This window comes from Sus scrofa, chromosome 14 (genome assembly GCF_054392235.1).
Source record: "Sus scrofa isolate SSC_HxYL_T2T_F1_AM1 chromosome 14, Sscrofa_HxYL_maternal_Yorkshire_Landrace_v2.0, whole genome shotgun sequence".
Taxonomy (NCBI): Eukaryota; Metazoa; Chordata; class Mammalia; order Artiodactyla; family Suidae; genus Sus; species Sus scrofa.
In genome coordinates this window covers 34,166,508-34,187,268 of record NC_139396.1, presented here as the reverse complement: position 1 = coordinate 34,187,268, position 20,761 = coordinate 34,166,508, and the positions used below count along the sequence as shown (strand labels likewise).

Sequence of the window (20,761 nt, the reverse complement as noted above, 5' to 3'; positions counted from 1 at the left end):
AAGATGAACATTAACTTGGAAGTGCTCTTGTACTTGGGGTGTTTTGCTCTAATACAGAGCAGGGTAGGTGTGAGAGTGCAGTGCTAGAAAGATGCTATCTGTAGCATCTTTCTTTACCTAACTGCCTTCTCCCTTTCTCAGGGACTCCCCCACCCCCAGTCTTATCCAACACCTAATTCAGCACCTTATTTTCCAAGCTCTTAGGCCTTAGTGCTACAGAACTTTGTTTTCCTCTCACTGGGCTATTGGTCATTGACTTCTTTTGCAGTACGGACTAGCATTTCCTAAAATGTATTTCTGGCAGCATAGCCACACACTGTTAATAAATCTCTTGGAGAAAAAAAATGGTACTTGGTCAAATTACTTGGGGGAATATATCATTGAACTAAGTTAAATGGATTTATTTTTTGAAGAACTTTTCACATCATTTGGGGATGGGGGCATCTGATCCAAGTCAGCCAGGCTCTCTGTGTCCTCTGTGCCGACTTTTAATAAATTTACCACACTGACAATTTGAGTGCTTATGTACTGTGTTAGGTGCTAGGAATACACAGTGGATAGGTGGGGTCCATGCCGCACAGAGAAATGGTCAAGTAAACAATTACCAAGTATGAGAACAGGCACCTGCTGAAGGAGTGGGTGTAAAACCCCTTCAGCTAGAGGGAACATTCTTGACACTTCAGGAGTCTGGAAGATGTTCCCTTAGCTGCTTACAGTCTTTTGAGAGCAGGGTGACAAGACGTGACCATGGAGGGTAAATGGCCAGATTGAAGGGCCCTGTGGGTTTTGTTGAGGGAGTTTGGCCTTTATCTCAGCTTGGGACTCACTGAGGATATCAAGCAGTGGAATTTATTGAATACTTGGCTTTTTAGAAAGATCATGCTTATAGTAAACATGCTTATATTTGCTCATATACAGAGAATTAAATGGGAAAGATAAATTCAGGATGTTAGATATATTCATGAATGAAAATTGAGAACTCAGTGTTCCTCTTGTGGCTCAGTGGTTAATGAATCCGACTAGGAACTATGAGATTGTGGGTTCGATCCCTGGCCCCGCTTAGTGGGTTAAGGATCTGGCGTTGTCATGAGCTGTGGTGTAGTTCGCAGACAAGGCTCGGATCCCGAGTTGCTGTGGCTGTGGTGTAGGCCAGTGGCTCCAGCTCTGATTAGACCCCTAGCCTGGAAACTTCCATATGTCCCGAGTGCAGCCCTAGAAAAGACAAAAAAGAAAAAAAAAAAAAAAGAAAATTAAGAACTCATTAGTACACACTTGGTTGCTATTTTTTGTTTTGTTTATCTTTTTAGGGCCTCACCTGCGGCATGTGGAAGGTCCCAGGCTAGGGGTCAAATCAGAGCTGTAGCCTCCAGCCTATGCGGCGGGATCTGAGCCGCGTCTGTGACGTACACCACGGATCATGGCAACGCCAGATCCTTAACTCACTGAGCGAGGCCAGGGATCGAACCGGTGTCCTCATGGATGCTAGTCAGGTTCATTAACCACTGAGCCATGGTGGGAACTCCAAATGGCTTTATTTTTGAAATTAAAAAAGGTTTTAATTAATAAGACATTATGTAGTTTAGAAAGAACAAATGCAGTAATCTATATAATGCCATGTCCTAAGATAATGTATTTGAGTTATAAAGTTATTTAATAATTACTCTAATATAAGATTTCTTATATTATGCTGCCTCAGTAGCTACAGAATTAATACTTCTCTAATACATTTACAGGAGCGACAGAAACAGCTGGAGAGTCTGGGAATATCGCTGCAATCTTCCGGAATTAAAGTTGGGGATGATAAATGTTTTCTCGTTAATCTGAATGCTGATCCTGCTCTGAATGAACTTCTGGTTTACTACTTAAAGGTGAAGTAATAGGCCTTCCTACTGTTTCCTGCCACGAAATAGAACTGTTTTTCATGGTGTATTTTTAAAACTTGGAGAACCCTGCATATTCATAAATAGCGAGTTAGCAGGTTATTAGCTGGCATGTGTAAAAATCTTGAGTTTCTGGGATCACTTTCTCTTTTTAGTCTTCGAGTGATGTCATTCAACCTTGTAAATATAAAAAATGATATTCTGATATTATTTCTAACAAATGAAGTAGCTTAGCCTCTATCATTTAATGTGATTCAACCAAAGTTAAGTAGATCACTTTCAAGCTTAAAGAATGACTTTTAAATTAAATGCTTCATTGGTAGACTAAAGTTTTGGTGATGTCTATGAACCACACTCTTTTTGTGAGTTGTCTCTTTGCTTACAAGAGGAAATGTTTAAAGAAAGTTATGTTCTGAGGACCACTTGTTTTGAAGTTTGTTTTTCCAGTAACTCTTAGGAAATTTTGTAATATCAACTTATAAAAAAAGAAAGTAGGTCACTTAGAGACTGAGAGGGTCAGAGTAGGGAGCAGAGAAAACCAAATATACCTTGAAACCTACATACACTGTATATATGGATACTCATATACATTGAAATCTATAGGTTGTGGGACATATCAGGAAGACAGAGACAACTTTAGAATGAGCATGAATCCTGAGACATGTACATAAATAATACAGAGTTTTCCCAGTTGCCTTTGCCAAGCCCAGAGCATACGAATTTTATAATGGACTATATGACTCTGACATGTGGTTAATATTAGGAAAAAATTTTCTCCCTCATAATACAGGAACTATCTGTGTGGGTTTAACTAAGTTAGTGACTAGGGAAGTGAAAAGACAAGCTGGTACAGATGGAAGCAGCTTTAAAATTAGAGAATTGTGTCATTTCATTTCTAGAGACTGAGGATTCATGATGCATTGGCTGGTTTCCAAGTTTTTATTAGAAATATCTGGGGTAATTGCTTCGTGGTATTTTGATAAGGCCCTTTGTTCATAAGTGTTATACCACATTATATTGTGCTGAGTGAAACTGTGTCTTTGATACAAATACTCGTTTGTGCACCCTCAGGCCTTATGTGCAGTGAGAGCAACGCTGGGCTAGGAGGGAGATGCCCTGGGTTTCTGGTCCAGTAGGTTCTTCCTCTATAAATGGAAGTTTTCTCTGTTTGGCTACTTCACAGGGTTCCTGGAAGATTAAATGGGATTGGATGTATAGAAGCACTTTATAAACAGAAGCACTATACACATATAAAATACCCTACATACCATTTTTCTCATTTCATTCTCTGATACCTTATTATATTATCCTCTTCCTTTGGGGGGAGAAAAAGATGTATTAGTACATCACCTGCAGTGCCTCTAAACAATGTTGGCAGCATTTTGTGTTAGAATTTCAGCTGTAGATATTCATATGCTCCAGGAGAGACGCAGTATGAGATAGAACTTAAATATTCTGCCCTTTTAATTTTTGAATCTGTGAATTCTCTTTCTTTCTGATGTGATGAAGTTTGAACTGGAACACACACACACATACACCCAACAAGAAAAAGACCTGATTCATATCTGTTCCTTAACTAAAAAATTACACAAAGGAACTATTTAAAGACTTCTGGAGAGCAGTCAAAATATTTCTGGTCATCTTGTGTGGAGGTGTTGGGATTCTGTTTCAGACTATGTGGTCAGCCTTGTTTTGGCAGAGTTTGAGGCAGTGTTGATTTCTTCATTGCCCAGGCTGGACCCATGACAAAAACATATTCATGACAAAGCACATTCAAAGGGATGGTCACAGTCCAAGAACAGCTTTTGCTTCAGTAAGTTGATACCGTGATGTGGGATGGAGGAATTTAGAGACTGAGCGTTTTTCATTTCTTTGCCTTCAGATTCTCAAGTCAGTTTAGATGCTGGGCAGATGACTTCATAACATTGAGTGACTTTCAGCACCCCGTCTACAAAATGAGGGCACTGGATTAAATTACCTGTAAATTACCTCTGACATTCTTTCTAGTTTCAGGTTAAATGGTTCTCTACTAGAATAGAATCCTCAATTTATTTGTTCGGTCTAGAACTGGCAGAAGCAGGTATAGTGGCCAAACCGTATGTAGAATGTAACTCACAAGGTAATTTTGCATCTAATTTGCATGCACAGGCAGCTTTTGCCTCGCACAGTTACAACATACACAAATTCCATTGAAAACAGTTTGGTAGATAATGCTGACATTGCTGCCATTCATTAGAGCTCTAGATGTGCAGCCAAAGGAAGTTGTGAAGGAGAACTGATTGGAGTAAATCACGGAAGTGGTTGTGATGTGAAGGATGAAGGTGTCTGGAAGGCAGTGACACCAGGGAACACTCTGCATGAAAGGAGCTCTTGAAGATACTTAGCAATGTTGGAAGCACAAAGGATAAAACGTAGATGCTTAGAAAGGAGTGTGGCAATTCACCAAGTCATGGAAGTTACGCTCACTCCATGTTGTGAGTTACAAGTTGAGAAGAAGGAGGCAAGCGCTGTTCAAACTATTTTTGATTACCTTTTAGTAAAGAAATAAAATACTTTTAATTTCAGGTTTTTAATGTTCTAAATGACAGTGTACTCAAAAATACTAGTTTTACTACTTTTTCATTTCCCTATACATTATAACAAAGAATTCTTCATGGTTTTGCAGACATATTTAAATGTCACAGGGTAGTTCTCTCATGGCGCAGTGGGTTAAGGATCCAGCATTTTCACTGAAGCAGCTTGGGTTGCTGCCATTATGTGGGTTCAACCCCTGGCCTGAGAATTTCCACATGTCCTGGGCACAGAATTATTGCAGTTTTCCCCATTGATTATGAAGATCCTTTTGCTAAGTTATTTTTACAATGTTGCACTCTTGTGCAAGGCAAAGCCTGCCTGCAGTCCTGAGGTAGACTTGGAAATGTGTTTATTTATTTTTAATGATTTTATTATTTTCCAATTTTTATACAATATTTTTAATTTTTTTTTTCTTTCAGAAGCACCTGAAGCACATGAAATTTCCTGGGCCAGGGATTGAACCTGAGCAGCATCTCTGGCCACCGTAGCTATGGCAATGCCTGATCCTTAACCCACTGTGCCAGGCTAGGGATCAAACCAGCAATACCAGAGACTTGGCTGGATCATTAACCACCTGTGCCACAGTGGGAACTCCTATAAAAGTTTTAAAGGTTACACTCCATTTACAGTTACTACAAAGTGTTGGCTCTCTTCCCCATGTTATACAGTACATCCTTAAGCCTACTTAAACTCCGTGGTTTGTATTTCCCACTTCTCCAATACTATATTGCCTTCCTCTACTTCCCAGTCCATATCCACTAGTCTGTTCTTTATATCTGTGAGTCTGCTTCTTTTTTGTTATATCCATTAGTTTGTAGTATTTTTTAGATTCCACATATAAGTGATATACAGTATTTGTCTTTGTTCGACTTATTTAACTTAGCATAATACCCTCCAAGTTCACCTCTGTTGCTGCAAGTGGCAAAATGTGGCTCTTCTTTCTGGCTGAGTTGTATTCCATTGTGTATATGTACTATATCTTCTTTATCCATTCATCAGTTGATGGACATTTAGGTTACTTCCTTGCCTTGGCTATTGTAAATAATGCTGCTGTGAACATTGGGGTGCATGTACCTTTTAAAATTAGTGATTTTGTCTTTTTCAGATATATACTCAGGAGTAGAATTGCTGGGTCATATGGTAGTTCTCTTTTTAGGCTTTTTTTTGAGGGACTTGGGGATTTATACCAACATAAGCCAAGCTTCTAGAGGGAAGAACTGCTTTCCACACCTTAAAAACATTTTTTTTCCGCCCTTCAGGTCTTGTGAGAACACATTAGAGTGGGAGTTCCTGTTCTGGCCCAGCAGTAACAAACCTGACTATTATCCATGAGGACTTGGGTTCAATCCCTGGTCTCACTCAGTAGGTTAAAATCCGGCATTGCTGTGAGCTGTGGTATAGGTCACAGATGAGGCTTGGATCCTGTGTTGCTGTGATGTAGGCCAGCAGCTGCAGCTCCGATTAGACTCCTAGCCTGGGAATTTCCATATGCCTATGCTGCAGGTACAGCCCTAAAAAGACAACAAAAACAAAAAACCCAAAAAATAAAACCTGCCCCAAAACATTAGAAATAAAAGGGTGGATTAGTGCCCAAATTTCCAACAGCCACAGTTAATATTTAACATTTTTATCTATATCCACTGGATCTATTCCTATATGTGTGTATAGATAGATAGGTAGATTTATACTGATACATATTTTAAAATTACAGAAATAGGATCATAGTACGATAATTCCAATCATGCCTTTGGATTATCTACCAAATCTTTCAGGAGAGCTATTTTGTTTGTGCAATTTTGAGTCTTTTCATAAGTCACCTATGGATGGCTGGGGAAGCAGGGGTGATTCTGAAGGATTTCAGGGTAATATACACACACACTCACTGGATCAAGATTTGTACCTGTGATTACCCAGCACCTTCAAAGCATGCGATCCTACCGGAAGCATAACTCCCATTGAAGGTAACTGCCTGCCTGCATTAGTCACTGGTAGGGGTGGTCACAATGGCAGGGCTACAGCCATCCAGTGTTGATGGAGCTGTGGGCCAGGCTCTAAGTGACTCAGGGTGAATAAAAAAGGTGTGGCTGTTCTTGGTTGGCAGCAGTTTGGCTCCTCTCGAGTAATATTCGAATTGGTAAGAGACAGAAAGATTCCTTTCCTTCCTTCCTCACTTTCATTCCTGAAAGGCTGTCTTCAGAGTCCAGGATCTGTTAGGCCAGGGTGATTTCTTTACATCACAATAATCAAAGATTATTGATTATCTAGATGTGTAAAGAGCAATAGATACTTGTCTGCTTATTGCCTAACTTAACTTTTCCTCCAGAAATTGTCTGAGAATACTGGAAAAGCTGAGTGACCTCGCAGGCTGTTACTAATATGCTCCTCTCCCTGCTTGCAGAGTGGGAAAAGCCGCTCATCTCCTTCCCCCACCTCCTCTTCCCTCCTTCTCTCTCTTTTTTAGGACTTAGTTGATCAAAGGGAAAGTCTCAGAAGAGCCACATGAATAGTTGATTCGCAAAGAAGCAAGGTACATACACATTCATACAATAGTTAACGAATCATCTTCAGTGAAGTTAAATTAAATGGATGAAAAGGTATTTGGTAAAGTTTTCCCTAAAACCAATATACTTTAGAGTTGTTATACTCACATATCACATAGAGACTGAAAAGGTGTCCTTGATACTTTGTACTTTCACAGCATTTAGTTACTCATTAGATAAGCTTCTGTTCTGACCTATGATAAGTTTCTTTCTTTTCCTCATCAGTTATTTTTATTGCAGTCCTTAGAGCAATAAAGGTTCTTAGGAAAAACTTATTAAAAAGCTTATTGTCTAACTTGTTTATGGCTTTAGCAGATTTGAGCTTTTAGAACTCAATATTTGAGATTCCAGCAAATCATCATCCAAATCAGAATAGATTATAACTTCAAATGAGACACTGATGTTGTCATTTATAATGTAAGGTCTACATTTGGGATGTTTGTTTGTGTGTGTGTGTGTGTTTTGTCTTTTTGCCTTTTCTAGGGTCACTCATGCAGCATATGGAGGTTCCCAGGCTAGGGGTTGAATTGGAGCTACAGCCGCTGGCCTACATCAGAGCCACAGCAACTCGGGATCCAAGCCTCGTCTGCGACCTACACCACAGCTCACAGCAATGCCGGATCCTTAACCCACTAAGCAAGGCCAGGGACCGAACCCACAACCTCATGGTTCCTAGTCAGATTCCTTAACCATTGTGCCACGACAGGAACTCCAAGGGATGTTGCGTATTTTTTTGTCTCTCGTGGCTCAGTGCTCAGCTCAAAATAGGTGCTCAATATATTTGCTCAGTGCTCAAAATATGAAATTTTCCTTCTAGAATTTGGATTAGACCTTTGTGTTTGAGCTGATATCTCTGATGATTTTTAATTGAGTTTATCAGCGGACCCCTAGCAGCTTTCACTGTGTATTGTGAACTATGTTCGTTGTTGGAGAAGACATGAGAGTATAGGTTACTATCTAAATAAGGGAAAAATGGAATTTCCTGACGGCTCAGTAGGTTAAGGTCTGGCGTTTTCACTGCTGTGGTTGGTGTTGTTGCTGTGGGATGGATTTGATCCCTGGCCCTGGAACCTCCACCTTCTGCAGACACAGCCAATAAATAAAGGAAAAAGCCAACATTCATGCAATAGTAAATTGCGGTGCTGACTCTGAGTGTAATAGGGGTTTAGAGAAGGGGGAAGTCAGTGTAGGCTACTACTGAAACCTGTAAGTAGATGAAGTTAGAAGTAGGTGTTAAAGCTATTTTGTATTTAGATGAAGGAAAGAGCATTTCAGGCAAAGAGAACCAAAGCAAGGCAGTGACATGGGAGTGAACCTGTGTCTAATCTTGGAGTGTGACAGTAGGAGTTGGTTCTGTATGCCCAACTACCTCCACCCTCAAGTACACAAAAAAGGTTTTGGCATCACAACCAAAGTCTAGGACTTGTGCTAGACTTTCTCGTGGAAGGAGGAAAGGGATGATACATAGAAGTGGCCTAACCCAAGTGCTTTGGAGATCTTTTCTTCTTTTTACAGTGGTCTTGGGCTCTTTTTCTCTTCAGAATTTTTTCCTCCCTTTTGGAACTTCTCTCTACTTTGCAGCTGGTGTTGTAAGACAGGGCAGAGGTGGAGAATCAGGAAAGGTGTGTAATGGATTCTGTAGTCCTGCCACCGAATGTCACTAAAGCATTAGTTGTAGTTTCCACCTCATCAAGTCCTGTTCTCCAGGTTAGGAAAGTATGGTATTGGCCAGGAAGCCTCAGCCAATATTGAGTGGACAATTGCCTGGAATGTTCTTTGTGTATATTATATACTCTCCTCAATGACTCAGTAGGGTACCATGGTACAGTTCTGATCCCAGCTCTTTGTTTCCTGGGAAACACTACTGCAGCATAGTTGAGAGAAGAAACCTCCAGAAAAGGGGAAATGAAAGTAATAGAAAGGAAGAAGCTTTTTTTTTTTTCTTTTTTTGGGGGGGCGGTGGCGAAGATGTGGCATACAGAAGTTCCCAGGCTTGGGGTCAAATCGGAGTTACAGCTGCCAGCCTACTCCACAGCCACAGCAATGCAAGATATGAGCCACGTTTGTGACCTGCACTATAGCTCACAACAACGCTGGATCCTTAACCCACTGAGCAAGGCCAGGGATCGAACCCACATCCTCATAGATCCTAGTTGAGTTCGTTGCTGAGCCATGATGAGAACTCCAGAAGAAGGCTTTTTATGAGACTGAGATCCCAGAAGGGGTGAGAAGAATTGGAACAAAGAATATAATTTTTTTTTTGATTGTGCCCAAGGCATATGGAAGTTCCCAGACCAAGGATTGAACATGAGGCACAGCAGTGACCTGAACCACTGCAGTGACAATGCCAGGTCCGCCACAAGAGAACTCCCCAGAGCACAGTTGAAAGGGTTATTGGCAAGGAAGAGGAGAGAATGTTCTTCCTGAGTCTGAAGGGATTGCTAAAGGAAGTGATTATTCATTTATTTTTCTTTTATATTTATTTAATGGCTAAATGTACCAGGCCTGTGCTACATGCTTAGAATTCAGTGACAGGGGGCAGGGTGCAGGTCAGGCTGATCTCTGCTCCCTTAGGGTTTCTGAGCTAGCTGTGGAGATGGATGGTAAATGTGCAAGTCAGTGCTATGTCGGAAATTCAGGTATGAGAGTAATAGGGTAGCTATTTCTGATTGTCGGTTCAGGATACACCTCTCTTAGGATGTGCCCTTAAAAGCTGAGGTAGAAATATAAACTACCAATATTGAGATCAGAAGAGGAACACTTCAGACAGAGGAAATTGTCAGTGTGTTCAGAGAACAGATGAAAGGCCTGTGTGGCTGAGCTGGGATAAGAGAGACTGGTGGGGAACGGATCACAGAGGGTGTAAGCCTGGGTAAGAATTTGAACTTCCCTGGAAGCCACTAGAGGGCTCTAAATAGAGGATCACGTGGTCAGCTGTTGTGACTGGAGTGGATGGAATGAGGTATGTAGAAGTGGAGAAATAGTAGGAGCCTTCTGTATTCACCCAGGCAAGGGTCTGGCATGTGAGAGTGGAGCTGGAGAAAATGAACTGATTCTTGATATGTTTCAGAGGGTGAGTGCGTGAGGATTTCCTGATTGACATGGGCTAGAGGTAGGCTGCTAAGCAAAGAGAGGACTCCGGGATAGCATCTAAGCTTTTTCAGTGGACCGAGTGGGTGGTGGTAGGGTAGTGCCATTGGTCTTGGGGAAGAGAGTGGGTGGTGGAGAGGTTGAAGCAAAAGTGCTGCTTTGGCCCTTTCACTTTGAAATGTCTTTAGACATCCAGGTTGTGCCAGGTGGGCAAGACCACTGGTGGCTGGGACTAGGAAAGTGGTAGTGGAGGAGGGAACATGATGGAACTAAAGTCTATAGTTCCTGGTTAGTGGTTTAATTTCTATGCAGATGTCGTTTAAAGCCCATTGGTCTGGATGAGGTCATCGTGGTCAAGGGTCAGCAACCTACCTCCATGGGTTAAATCTTGCTACCTACCTGTTTTCATATGGCCCAGGAGCTGAGAAAGGTTTTTGCATATTTTTTTTTCTGTCTTTTTAGGGCCGTACCTGCAGTATATGGAAATTCCTGGGCCAGGGGTTGAATCAGAGGTACAGCTGCCAGCCTCTGCCACAGCCAGGATAATGGCAACACCAGATCTGAGCTGTGTCTGTGACCTACACTGCAGCTTACGGCAACACTGGATCCTTAACCCACTGAGCGAGGCCAGGGATCAAGCCTACGTCCTCATGGATACATGTTGGGTTCTTAAAATGCTGAGCCATGATGGGAACTCCGGTTTTTATATTTTTTATCTTTTTTTTTTTTTTTGTCTTTTGTCTTTTTGTTGTTGTTGTTGCTATTTCTTGGGCCACTCTCGCGGCATATGGAGGTTCCCAGGCTAGGGGTCTAATCGGAGCTGTAGCCACCGGCCTACGCCAGAGCCACAGCAACGCGGGATCGGAGCCGCGTCTGCAACCTACACCACAGCTCACGGCAACGCCGGATCGTTAACCCACTGAGCAAGGGCAGGGACCGAACCCGCAACCTCGTGGTTCTTAGTCGGATTCGTTAACCACTGCGCCACGACGGGAACTCCGGTTTTTATATTTTTTAAATGGAGAAATAATCAAAAAAAATCATAATAGTTGGGACATGTGAAAATTATATATGAATTTCAGATTTCAGCGTTTATAAGTAAAGTTTTATTGGAGAGTAGCCTTGTTCCTTTGTGTATTGTGTGGCTGCTTTCACACTACAAGGCAAAAGTGAGTAACGATGTAGGATGCACAGAGCCTAGAATATTGTGCATCTGACTCCTGATCTAGGTGTGTAGAAGGAGAAGGTGGCCTCAGGACACTTGCAGGTCATGTCAACACTTAAGGGCAGTCAGATGTTGAAGCACATAAGAGGGAGCTCAGTTTTTATGTCCATTTTCTCAGTTACCTGCCAAAAAGTGATGCTGGTGATTGGGGGTTAGAGAATTGAGTGGTGGTTTGTGGTGAGAGGAATGCATCTACCACATCTTTTAGGAGGTTCAGGGAAACTGTTATTCACAAGATACCTTTAGTTTTAGCAAACTCCTTACATTTGAATAGCTCTTTATCTTTATGGACTTATCTTGCTGGAGACCAGGTAGGTGTTGTACTTAAGTAACTGTGGGTTTTCGGATGAGTATTTTTGAACTTTATTGACATGTGGTTCATACTCTGAGAGTAGTATAAAATATTTAGATTAATTCCAAATATTTTGGAATTATTAAGATTGCAATGGAAAAAAAGCAAATACAGTATAGACATTGATATAAAAATATAGTTTTAGGTTTAAAAGTTATAACTCAACTCAGCGCATTATTCCTTGTAAGGAAATAGAACTGTAGAGTGAATTTTGGAGAAAGGTAGAAATTCCTCCCACCACTTCATTTGCTTTAAAAATCTTTTAGCTAAGGTAACGGAGCAACGTATGAGAGCTCAAAGTAGATGATTTCAGTTTGTGTACCTGTAAGAATGCAGTATTAATCAGTGAATTTAATTCTTTTGTAGGAACATACATTGATAGGTTCAGCAAATTCCCAAGATATCCAGCTGTGTGGAATGGGAATTCTTCCTGAACATTGTATCATAGACATCACATCAGAAGGCCAGGTTATGCTGACTCCTCAGAAGAACACCAGGTAATGTACTTTGATTAGTCTCATTGTCACGGTAATTTTTAAAAGGAAGAAAGAACACTAGTTGAGGATGGTATGAGGACATTTGGCCTTGTGTACTTTACATTAACTTAATGAGGATAACCGGTTAGTTACCAAGTTCCTACTATTTAACTTTTTAATATTACTTAGAGCCATCCTTCCTGTCTTTGCACACTAGCATGTCCTTATTTAAGTAAAGCCCCCATTAAATCTTGATTGGAACCCCTACCAGCACCCTAATCTTTTTCCTTGTCCACTCGCCATACAGCCAGATGGCTTTCTACTATTTTTGAAACAAAATCCCTTACATCCTTCCTATTTTTCTCATATTTCTCAGCATCTGCCATTCCTTGGCCAGAAGTAGAAACCAAATTGAGTGAGACTCAGGGGAGTGAAGAGGAAGGGGAACCCTATTATTCTAGGTTGTAGGACTGGGATAAGCCTCTCTTCAGAGGAAGAGGTAGTCATGTTTAGTGGACAGAACATTATCTCCCCTCTCCCCCCGCTTTTATTTTTTTTTTAAGTTGAGAATTCACTAGACGAGAGAATGGAGGAGATAAAGAGGGTTTCCTTTTGTTGGGCCTTGAAGTTAAAGAATTGACCTTTAGCCTATGTCTAAGCAGATGTATCTTTCAGTGGGGGAGAGGCATGATGAAACTGGTATTCCAGGAATGTCAATCTTCTAGTGGTGTGCATAATTTTCTGTTTATTTCCTGCCTCTCCAGACTTTTTCCTTAGTAATCCTTCTACCCACCATTTCTTCTTTTGAACTCTATTGTTGAGATAAGCAGTCAAGTGGATCTTATAAATCTTCTATATGTTGATAGAACATGGACTTTTTTTGTGTGGTAGGAAGTTACAGAGTTTAACAGAAGTCTCGTTTTTTGCTAGTGACACCTGTAGATATGTCCGAGCTGAGTTAGTTGGTGGCTCTTTTTATCCATGTATATTGGATATACTCATTTTAGTTGTAATATACCCCGCCACCATCTTTTTATTAGTGGCTATACTGGTTCCATATTTATTCCTTAATATGCTATATAACAAATTTAGAACTTTGAGAAATAGAGGACAATAATCTATTGTACTTGGTACCATAAGCATGTTAGGTAAATCAATTAGCAAAGAAGAAAATACAGATAATAAAATTCACTAAGGGCAGGTTTTATTTCTGGGGACTTGATGATTTCGTTTTGCCTGTATTGTATTGGAAAAATTAAAGGCAAGATCAAGATAATCATCGTTTACATGTTTGCCCTCTTCTGCCCACAGAACGTTTGTAAATGGCTCTTCTGTATCCAGTCCTGTTCAGCTACACCATGGGGACAGGATATTATGGGGAAACAACCACTTCTTCAGGTATGACATTATTCATGGCTTTTAGAGGGAGATCATTGATGATTATACTCTGAAATAGAAGAATATATATTAAATAGTAAACATAATGCCATAAAAATTATATGTTGGTTTGTGAATATATATATTTATTCACTGTGTATATGCTTGTTTGCTATATGGTTTGATCCCATGGTATACATGGACAGTACACTCAGGAAAAATACTGTTTACTTGCATATTTTCCCCTTTTTATTTCCCAGTAGAAGATGGTTGTATAAGAATTATTTTCTGGGAGTTCCCATCATGGCTCAGTGGTTAACAAATCTGACTAGGAACCATAAGGTGGTGGGTTTGATCCCTGACCTCGCTCAGTGGGTTAAGGATCCAGCATTGCTGTGAACTGTGGTGTAGGTCACGGACGTGGCTTGGATCCCGCATTGCTGTGGCTCTGGCATAGGCCAGGTGGCTACAGCTCCAATTCGACCCCTAGCCTGGGAACCTCCATATGCCATGGGGGCAGCTCAAGAAATGGAAAAAAAAAAAAAATTATTTTCTGACATGCTTATCTTTTTGTTTATTTCTTATTGGAAAAGTAGTGGTTTTGTTTCCTAATCCATAAAATACTTTGATAAAAAACACTTGATTTAGGAATGCTTTCAGCTGCAGGTAATGTCAACTTGACTATAATGGCTTAAACAGATAATTCATTTCTCCAAGAAAACAAGAATTCTGAAAGAAGATAGTTACTGGCATTGGCCAAGCCTCTCAAAAGTGCCCTACATCCAGAAGTCTCTTGTCAATGTCTTGGCTTTTCCCTGTGGTCTAAAGATGGCCATGCCACTCTAGGCGTCAAAGCAGAATTCAGGCACACAGGAGAAGGATGAAGTTGAAGGGTGGCAGGACTAGCCCCAACTGTCCTCTTGATCAGAAAATGCAGAAATCTTCTCAGAGTCTCCATCAATCTTCCACGTACATCTCATTTGCTAGAATTTGTCTCTCAGCTACAAGGGAGGTTGACAAAGACACTGACCTGGGACCACACATCATTTCCCACATAGAACTGGTGTTGTGTTGGCAAGGTCAAGGGGGTGGATGTGGTATACAATTAAAATCCTGGTCTGTTCCTCTTCCTGTCATTGGTCATCGTGCTACAGGTATCACACTGACTAGATCCTTTGCTTATGGGCCAGTTGCTATTTTGATTATTGAAGAAAGAATAGAGGGGACAAAGTGTATAGAAAATATTTTTCATTTTTTTTTCTCAAATCAAGTGTAGATGGCTTGGCTTAGCATTCAGAGCCTTCATAGTTGGGTTAAGTCCATCTCTTCACCATTATCTCTCACAACTTATGCTGTACAGATTTTGTGTGTCTCTGTGTTGTTTTTCGTTTGCATGTTTGTTTGTCTTTTTAGGGCCATACCCGAGGCACATGGCGGTTCCCAATCCAGGGGTCGAATCAGAGCTGTAGCCGCTGGCCTACACCACAGCCACAGCAATGCTAGATCCAAGCCGTGTCTGCAACCTGCACAACAGCTCACAGCAATGCCAGATCCTTAACCCACTGAGCGAGACCAGGGATCGAATCTTCGTCCTTATGGATGCTAGTCAGATTCATTTCCACTGAGCCACAATGGGAACTCCGTCTGTGGTGTTTTATTTCTCCGGAGACTATGGGAATTTCCATTTTTATCTCATGCTGTTCCTCTGTCCTAACACCCTGCTTTCTCCTTACCCTTTAAGGCTTGGCTCAAATGACCTCCTCCTCCATCATCTCTTCCTCTGCTATTCCAGCCTAAGGGGGTCCTCAGCTTTTCTTTAACACCTAGCTGGTCACGTGGCCTTGTGTCATACTCTCTGTTGCCGTCCATTTGCACACACATGTTTTACTTCTCCCGCTAGGATATAAGCTTCTGAGTACAGTCATGACCTGGTACATACCTAGTAATAACCCTTTGGCATCTAGCAGAAGCCAGTATTTAATGAATGGAATGAGTAAATGCATATCTTTCTTTAAAAAAATTGTATTTTTTGCCCCCAAGACTTAACTTGCCTAAAAAGAAAAAGAAAGCTAGTGGAGAGGATGAGGAACAAGACCCGTCCATGAAGAATGACGCCAGTTCTGAGCAGCTGGATGTAGACGGAGACTCCTCCAGTGAGGTGTCCAGTGAGATCAACTTCAGTTACGAGTACGCGCAGATGGAGGTGACCATGAAGGCCCTGGGCAGGAATGGTGAGCAGACCCGTCGTGCGTTTAAGAATCTCAAAGGTGGTAGAATGTTAGAGATGTTTGTAGCCAAGACTTTTTAAATGTTAGGAAAAAGGAAATCTTCAATTGTTCTCTGTACTCAGTTCTTTTGTGTCTTTGGCTTTCACTTAGTATACTTACTAAAACTTACTCTTTCTGCCCTGATACACAAATGACTGCAAAATTTATTCTCATTGATACAATCTCCCAGATTCGAAACTTGACTGCCACTGGCTTACTCGTGTAGTGGATTTCTGGCGCATTAACTCGGTCTTAGGTTATGTGTAGAAGGTACATACCTGCTTTTTCTATATGGGAGATGGTTTGGTATGTATCTGAGAGAATAGATATTGCAGTCAGTAATTAGGAGTAAGGAAAGCTGTCTTTAAGAGTCTTACATTATTAATGAGGATGACAAACAGCATAACAATAGAGAAACAACATTTGAGTCATTTTATGTTGTGCAGTTAACCGTTTATTTATTATTTACCTTAAAAAAAAAAAAAAACTTCTTTAGATCCCATGCAGTCCATATTGAACAGCCTAGAACAACAGCACGAAGAGGAGAAACGGTCTGCCCTGGAGCGCCAGAGGCTCATGTATGAACACGAACTAGAACAGCTCCGGCGACGGCTGTCTCCGGAGAAACAGAACTGCCGGAGCACGGACAGATTTTCTTTCCACTCACCCAGTGCTCAGCAGCGGCTGAGGCAGTGGGCCGAGGAGAGGTAGGCAGAGCTTGGGGCCTTGGCTGCCTGTAGCTTGTGCTCGTCACCTTGAACCCACCTGGGTAGCAGAATGGAAAAATCTAGACCTTGCTTTAAACACGAATGATATTAAGAGAATGGTACAGCTAAGAACCCCTCGGCGTTATCTTTCTTTTCCTCCATTTTTGAAAGAAAATGGGAATTGTCAGTTGGCACTGATTTATTTCAGACTGCCCCTGTTAGGTGCAGCCCCATTTTCAGTTTGTATGGCTTTTGGATTTGAATAAACAAATGTTTGTGCTTAAAAGTTATACTTTATCATTGTATTATACTTTAGGTTCTGAAGCAGGGGTAGATGCTTTTTTTAAAAAGGAAAAGAGAAAGATGGTTTATCAGGTAGGTAAAGCATGGTGCCAAGTGAGATTCAGAGCGTAAGCGTCGTCTCTACATGGGCTAATTAGCGTTGCGCTCAGTGTCTTATCCATTGTTACGGACTGTACTTAACTAACCTCTTGCTCTTCATAGTTGGTCTGCAGACTGATAGCATTTCTGTCCCCTGCAGATTGATAGAAATGTAACATTTTGGCCCCCACTGCCACCTCCCCCCGCCACAACCTATTGAGTCAGAATCTTCAGTTTATCCAGATTCACAGGTGATTTGTTATACACAGGCAGGTTTACCAGGCTCTGCCATAGTCTCTGGCCGGTGTGTGCCAGTGCTCACGACGAGGCCCATGTTCAAGTGCGGGCATGAGTCCGTGTTGGTGATGTATTCCCTGTGTGCAAGAGACAGTTGTAAAGCTTGGTTCGCAGTGTGGCCTTAATGTGTTATGCATTCTATAATATTCTGATGTGCTGCTTTAATGATTATTTGCCCCCCCCTTTTTTTAAAGAGAAGCCACCCTGAATAACAGCCTGATGAGGCTGAGGGAACAAATTGTTAAAGCCAATTTGTTGGTGAGAGAAGCTAGTTACATTGCAGAAGAATTGGATAAAAGAACAGAGTATAAAGTAACCCTCCAGATTCCAGCCTCCAGCCTGGATGCCAACAGAAAGGTGAGGTTGCCCTTAATGGAGAAAACAAAGCTATTGCTGGATAAAATCTCTTCTGTGTTATTTAGATGTGGTGGTGGTGGGGTTTGTCCTTGTCCCCATCCGTGCCCTCCGCAGTCTAGATTGTTTGTACTGGCCCTCTTCCCTTGAGCAGAATTTACTTCCCCTCACTTATCTTTGTGCATATGCATATTTTATCCATTGGAAATATCCTTTCCAATGCCACCCGCCTCTCCAGCTCTACCAATTTATTTTACTCCACTCCTTTTTTCAAATTTGTTTAAATTATTTCTGAGACGTCTTTCCTGTTGAATCTTCCCCAAGTGGTTCTTCCTTTAATTCTGTTACTCTGCCACCCTCCCCACTGCCCACCCAAGTTAGGTGTTCATTTTACTTATAGCAGGGAATTTTCTACTTGTCAGTGGATGGCATGGGAAAACTGTTCACTGGTTGTTTCCTGTGGATATTTCAAGGTCACACATCTCTCTCTTTTTTGTGTAATGTCAGAAACCTAGTAAAATATAGGGGGAAAGTCCCACCACAATCTTTTATCCTTGCCATTCAGTCGTTTTATTTCTTTTTTAGTTTCTGTTATAGCTCTTAATCATGTTAATGCATTATTTTTAATGGATTAGGTAGAATTTTGTATTTGAATAAATATTTGAGGTCCATGTGCTTTGTTTTTCCCATAGTTCTTGACACAGCACAGCTGTAATGAATCCTTCTTGGCTGTTGTTAATTTAATAGCAAGGACCATGTCTTTCTTGGATGGCATCATGTCATCAAGATCAGTGTTTTTGCACAGGGTAGATATTTGGCCGATAGGATGCTTATGTTTTTAGTAATAAAGGTATTATGAAGTGATACAGTCATTACTTTATGGAGAAATGCCTTTCGATATATATTATTGTGTAGTTTGAAAGATTTTGCCCTCTTAGATCTTTATTTTACTTGATGGAATTTGTAGGACAAATCATGGGTGCAGTGGGATTCCATAGACAAACACTAGTAGGGGAAAGCCAATCATGGACAGAAGGTACAGGGCTCAGCATCTTCTCAAAGACCGAAAAGAGCAAGAGCAAGTCTTCCAGTAGTCTGTAGTGTTTGAGTTGAAAAATCAGAAATGTGAACATGTTCCCATTAAGCATAGCTTTAGCCTTTTCCTGTGAATCCTGGCTTGGTCTTTGTTGGAAGGAGCAGCCCAGACACCTGGGAGTGTGTTCCTGGAGCTGTTTCCATTGCTGGTAGAAATGGTGCACATTGTTAATGAGTGGCTACTAATCCACTCCATTATTAGTGATTTAAGAGATTACTATTTTCAGACTTCAGCCAGAGAGAGGAGCTGGCCAGGAAGTATTTTCCTAAGGAGACAGTCTCCTTAATTCAGTCTGGGTCTTGAACTTTTTTATCCAACAAAACCTTTTTTTTTTTTGTACTTTAGAATTCTTATTTCACTTATTATCTTGTCCATGCTGTGAATGCCACTGTTGTTGTGGTCCTTACTCTTGGCCTCTGGTGATTTTTGGTAAGGAGCAGACATTTCTTTTTTTTCTTTTTTCTTTTCCAATCCTTGTAGTTATTTGCAGGAGGGCCAAATCATGGCACCGCAGTATCTTGCTCAGGGCCATTTAGCCCCAGTTCTAGCCTTCTCCTCTGAAAACCGCTCCCCATGGATCACTAATAAGATTTTCCTATTCATTCCCTGGTTGGCTGAATATAAGGTAGAAGGGCCTTTACAGTGTTGGAGAGAATGATCATTTTTAAATGTCAGAATTATAAAAATCCTTGCTTCATTATGCTGCTTTGGAAATTCTGCTCCTTTGGAAATGATTATAATAGGCAGGATGTTAAGGCAACACTGGCGTCTTTCACAGTTCTCCAGTGTTCTCAGTGGACATATCAGAAGAGTTTAAAATTTTCTCCAGTAAATCTCAGTTGATTAGATAACTGATAGGTACATCTCTGTGGGGGAGGTGCACAGGGGTGGTTTTTTTTTTTCCACTTCATGATTTCAAAAAGTTTAAAAAGTTTTCCTACCTTTTTTTGTTTGTTTGTTTTGTCTTTTTGACATTTCTTGGGCCGCTCCCGTGGCATATGGAGGTTCCCAGGCTAGGGGTCCAATCGGAGCTGTAGCTGCCAGCCTACGCCAGAGCCACAGCAACGCGGGATCCGAGCCGCGTCTGCAACCTACACCACAGCTCACGGCAACACCGGATCCTTAACCCACTGAGCAAGGCCAGGGATCGAACCCACAACCTCATGGTTCCTAGTCGGATTCGTCAGCCACTGCGCCACAACGGGAACTCCTTTTCCTACCTTTAAAGTACATTGCTTTTCGAAGCTGGAAAAACTTTAATGAGTATAATTTTTTGAGGTGAAGCTTACATAACATAAAAAAAGTTGTTTTAAAGGGAACAATTCCATGGCATTTAGTACACTGACAGTGTTATGCAATCAGCATCTCTAGTTCTATATTGTTTTAATAATAAACTCAAATGATATGTATTTGGGAGATGGTGTCATTTGTTGCCTCACAGTGGGTAAACAGGATACTTTTCACAGTTACTCCTTTAACCGTTTTGTACCACATGAAGATACTGCCCATTCAAGAAAAATTTTAAATTTGAACCTTTGAAAGGTAAAAGATTGTTAGCCATCCATCTCAGCTGACGTTCCTCCCCACTGGTGCTGCTCTTTCTACCACCGATATTCTTCAGTCATATAATGGTCTAAATAAGACATTTTTGACTTGCCATTAAACATCTGGTCTTGTGGATTATGAATTTAAATTTATATCCAAGTGTAATCTAAACTTAAATTTATGCTTAAATTTAAATTTTGAATGCAGTTGGATAGAAAGGTGTTAAGCTTGCAAGATTTCTGGGAAGTTTTCTACTGAACAGATTAAAAAGTGATACAATCTCAGTTTCAATTGATGACATTTGACTGGCAGATAAAGAACATTCGAGGTTGACTTGCATGATGTGTGTTGATGTCTCTGTGTTTCACAAAGTCACTCTGGCTGTCTTTACAGCGAGGCTCTCTCCTTAGTGAGCCTGCCATCCAGGTGAGAAGAAAAGGAAAAGGGAAGCAAATTTGGTCTTTGGAAAAACTGGACAACAGGTTGTTGGACATGAGAGACCTTTATCAGGAGTGGAAGGAGTGTGAAGAAGATACCCCAGTAAGTTATTTGAGAAAATTTACTTAACTGATGGTCACAGAAGGAGCTACATAGGAATGA

The 20,761-nt window shown here is 41.0% G+C and overlaps 1 protein-coding gene across 7 annotated transcripts in view; it reads left to right on the top strand.

The window, feature by feature from the left end:
* Positions 1–20,761, top strand: part of KIF13B (kinesin family member 13B) — a 201,901-nt gene that overhangs the window by 95,080 nt on the left and 86,060 nt on the right. For all 7 annotated transcript variants that reach the window (XR_014828434.1, XM_084997781.1, XM_084997778.1 and 4 more), the window contains 7 exons: positions 1,734–1,868; positions 12,028–12,158; positions 13,449–13,535; positions 15,555–15,745; positions 16,278–16,488; positions 17,361–17,523; positions 20,555–20,701. Coding sequence is in view for 6 of the 7 variants with exons in the window: in XM_084997781.1 (XP_084853907.1) it covers positions 1,734–1,868; positions 12,028–12,158; positions 13,449–13,535; positions 15,555–15,745; positions 16,278–16,488; positions 17,361–17,523; positions 20,555–20,701 (1,065 nt within the window). In the remaining variant the exon portion in view is untranslated. The remainder of the gene's footprint in view (positions 1–1,733; positions 1,869–12,027; positions 12,159–13,448; positions 13,536–15,554; positions 15,746–16,277; positions 16,489–17,360; positions 17,524–20,554; positions 20,702–20,761) is intronic.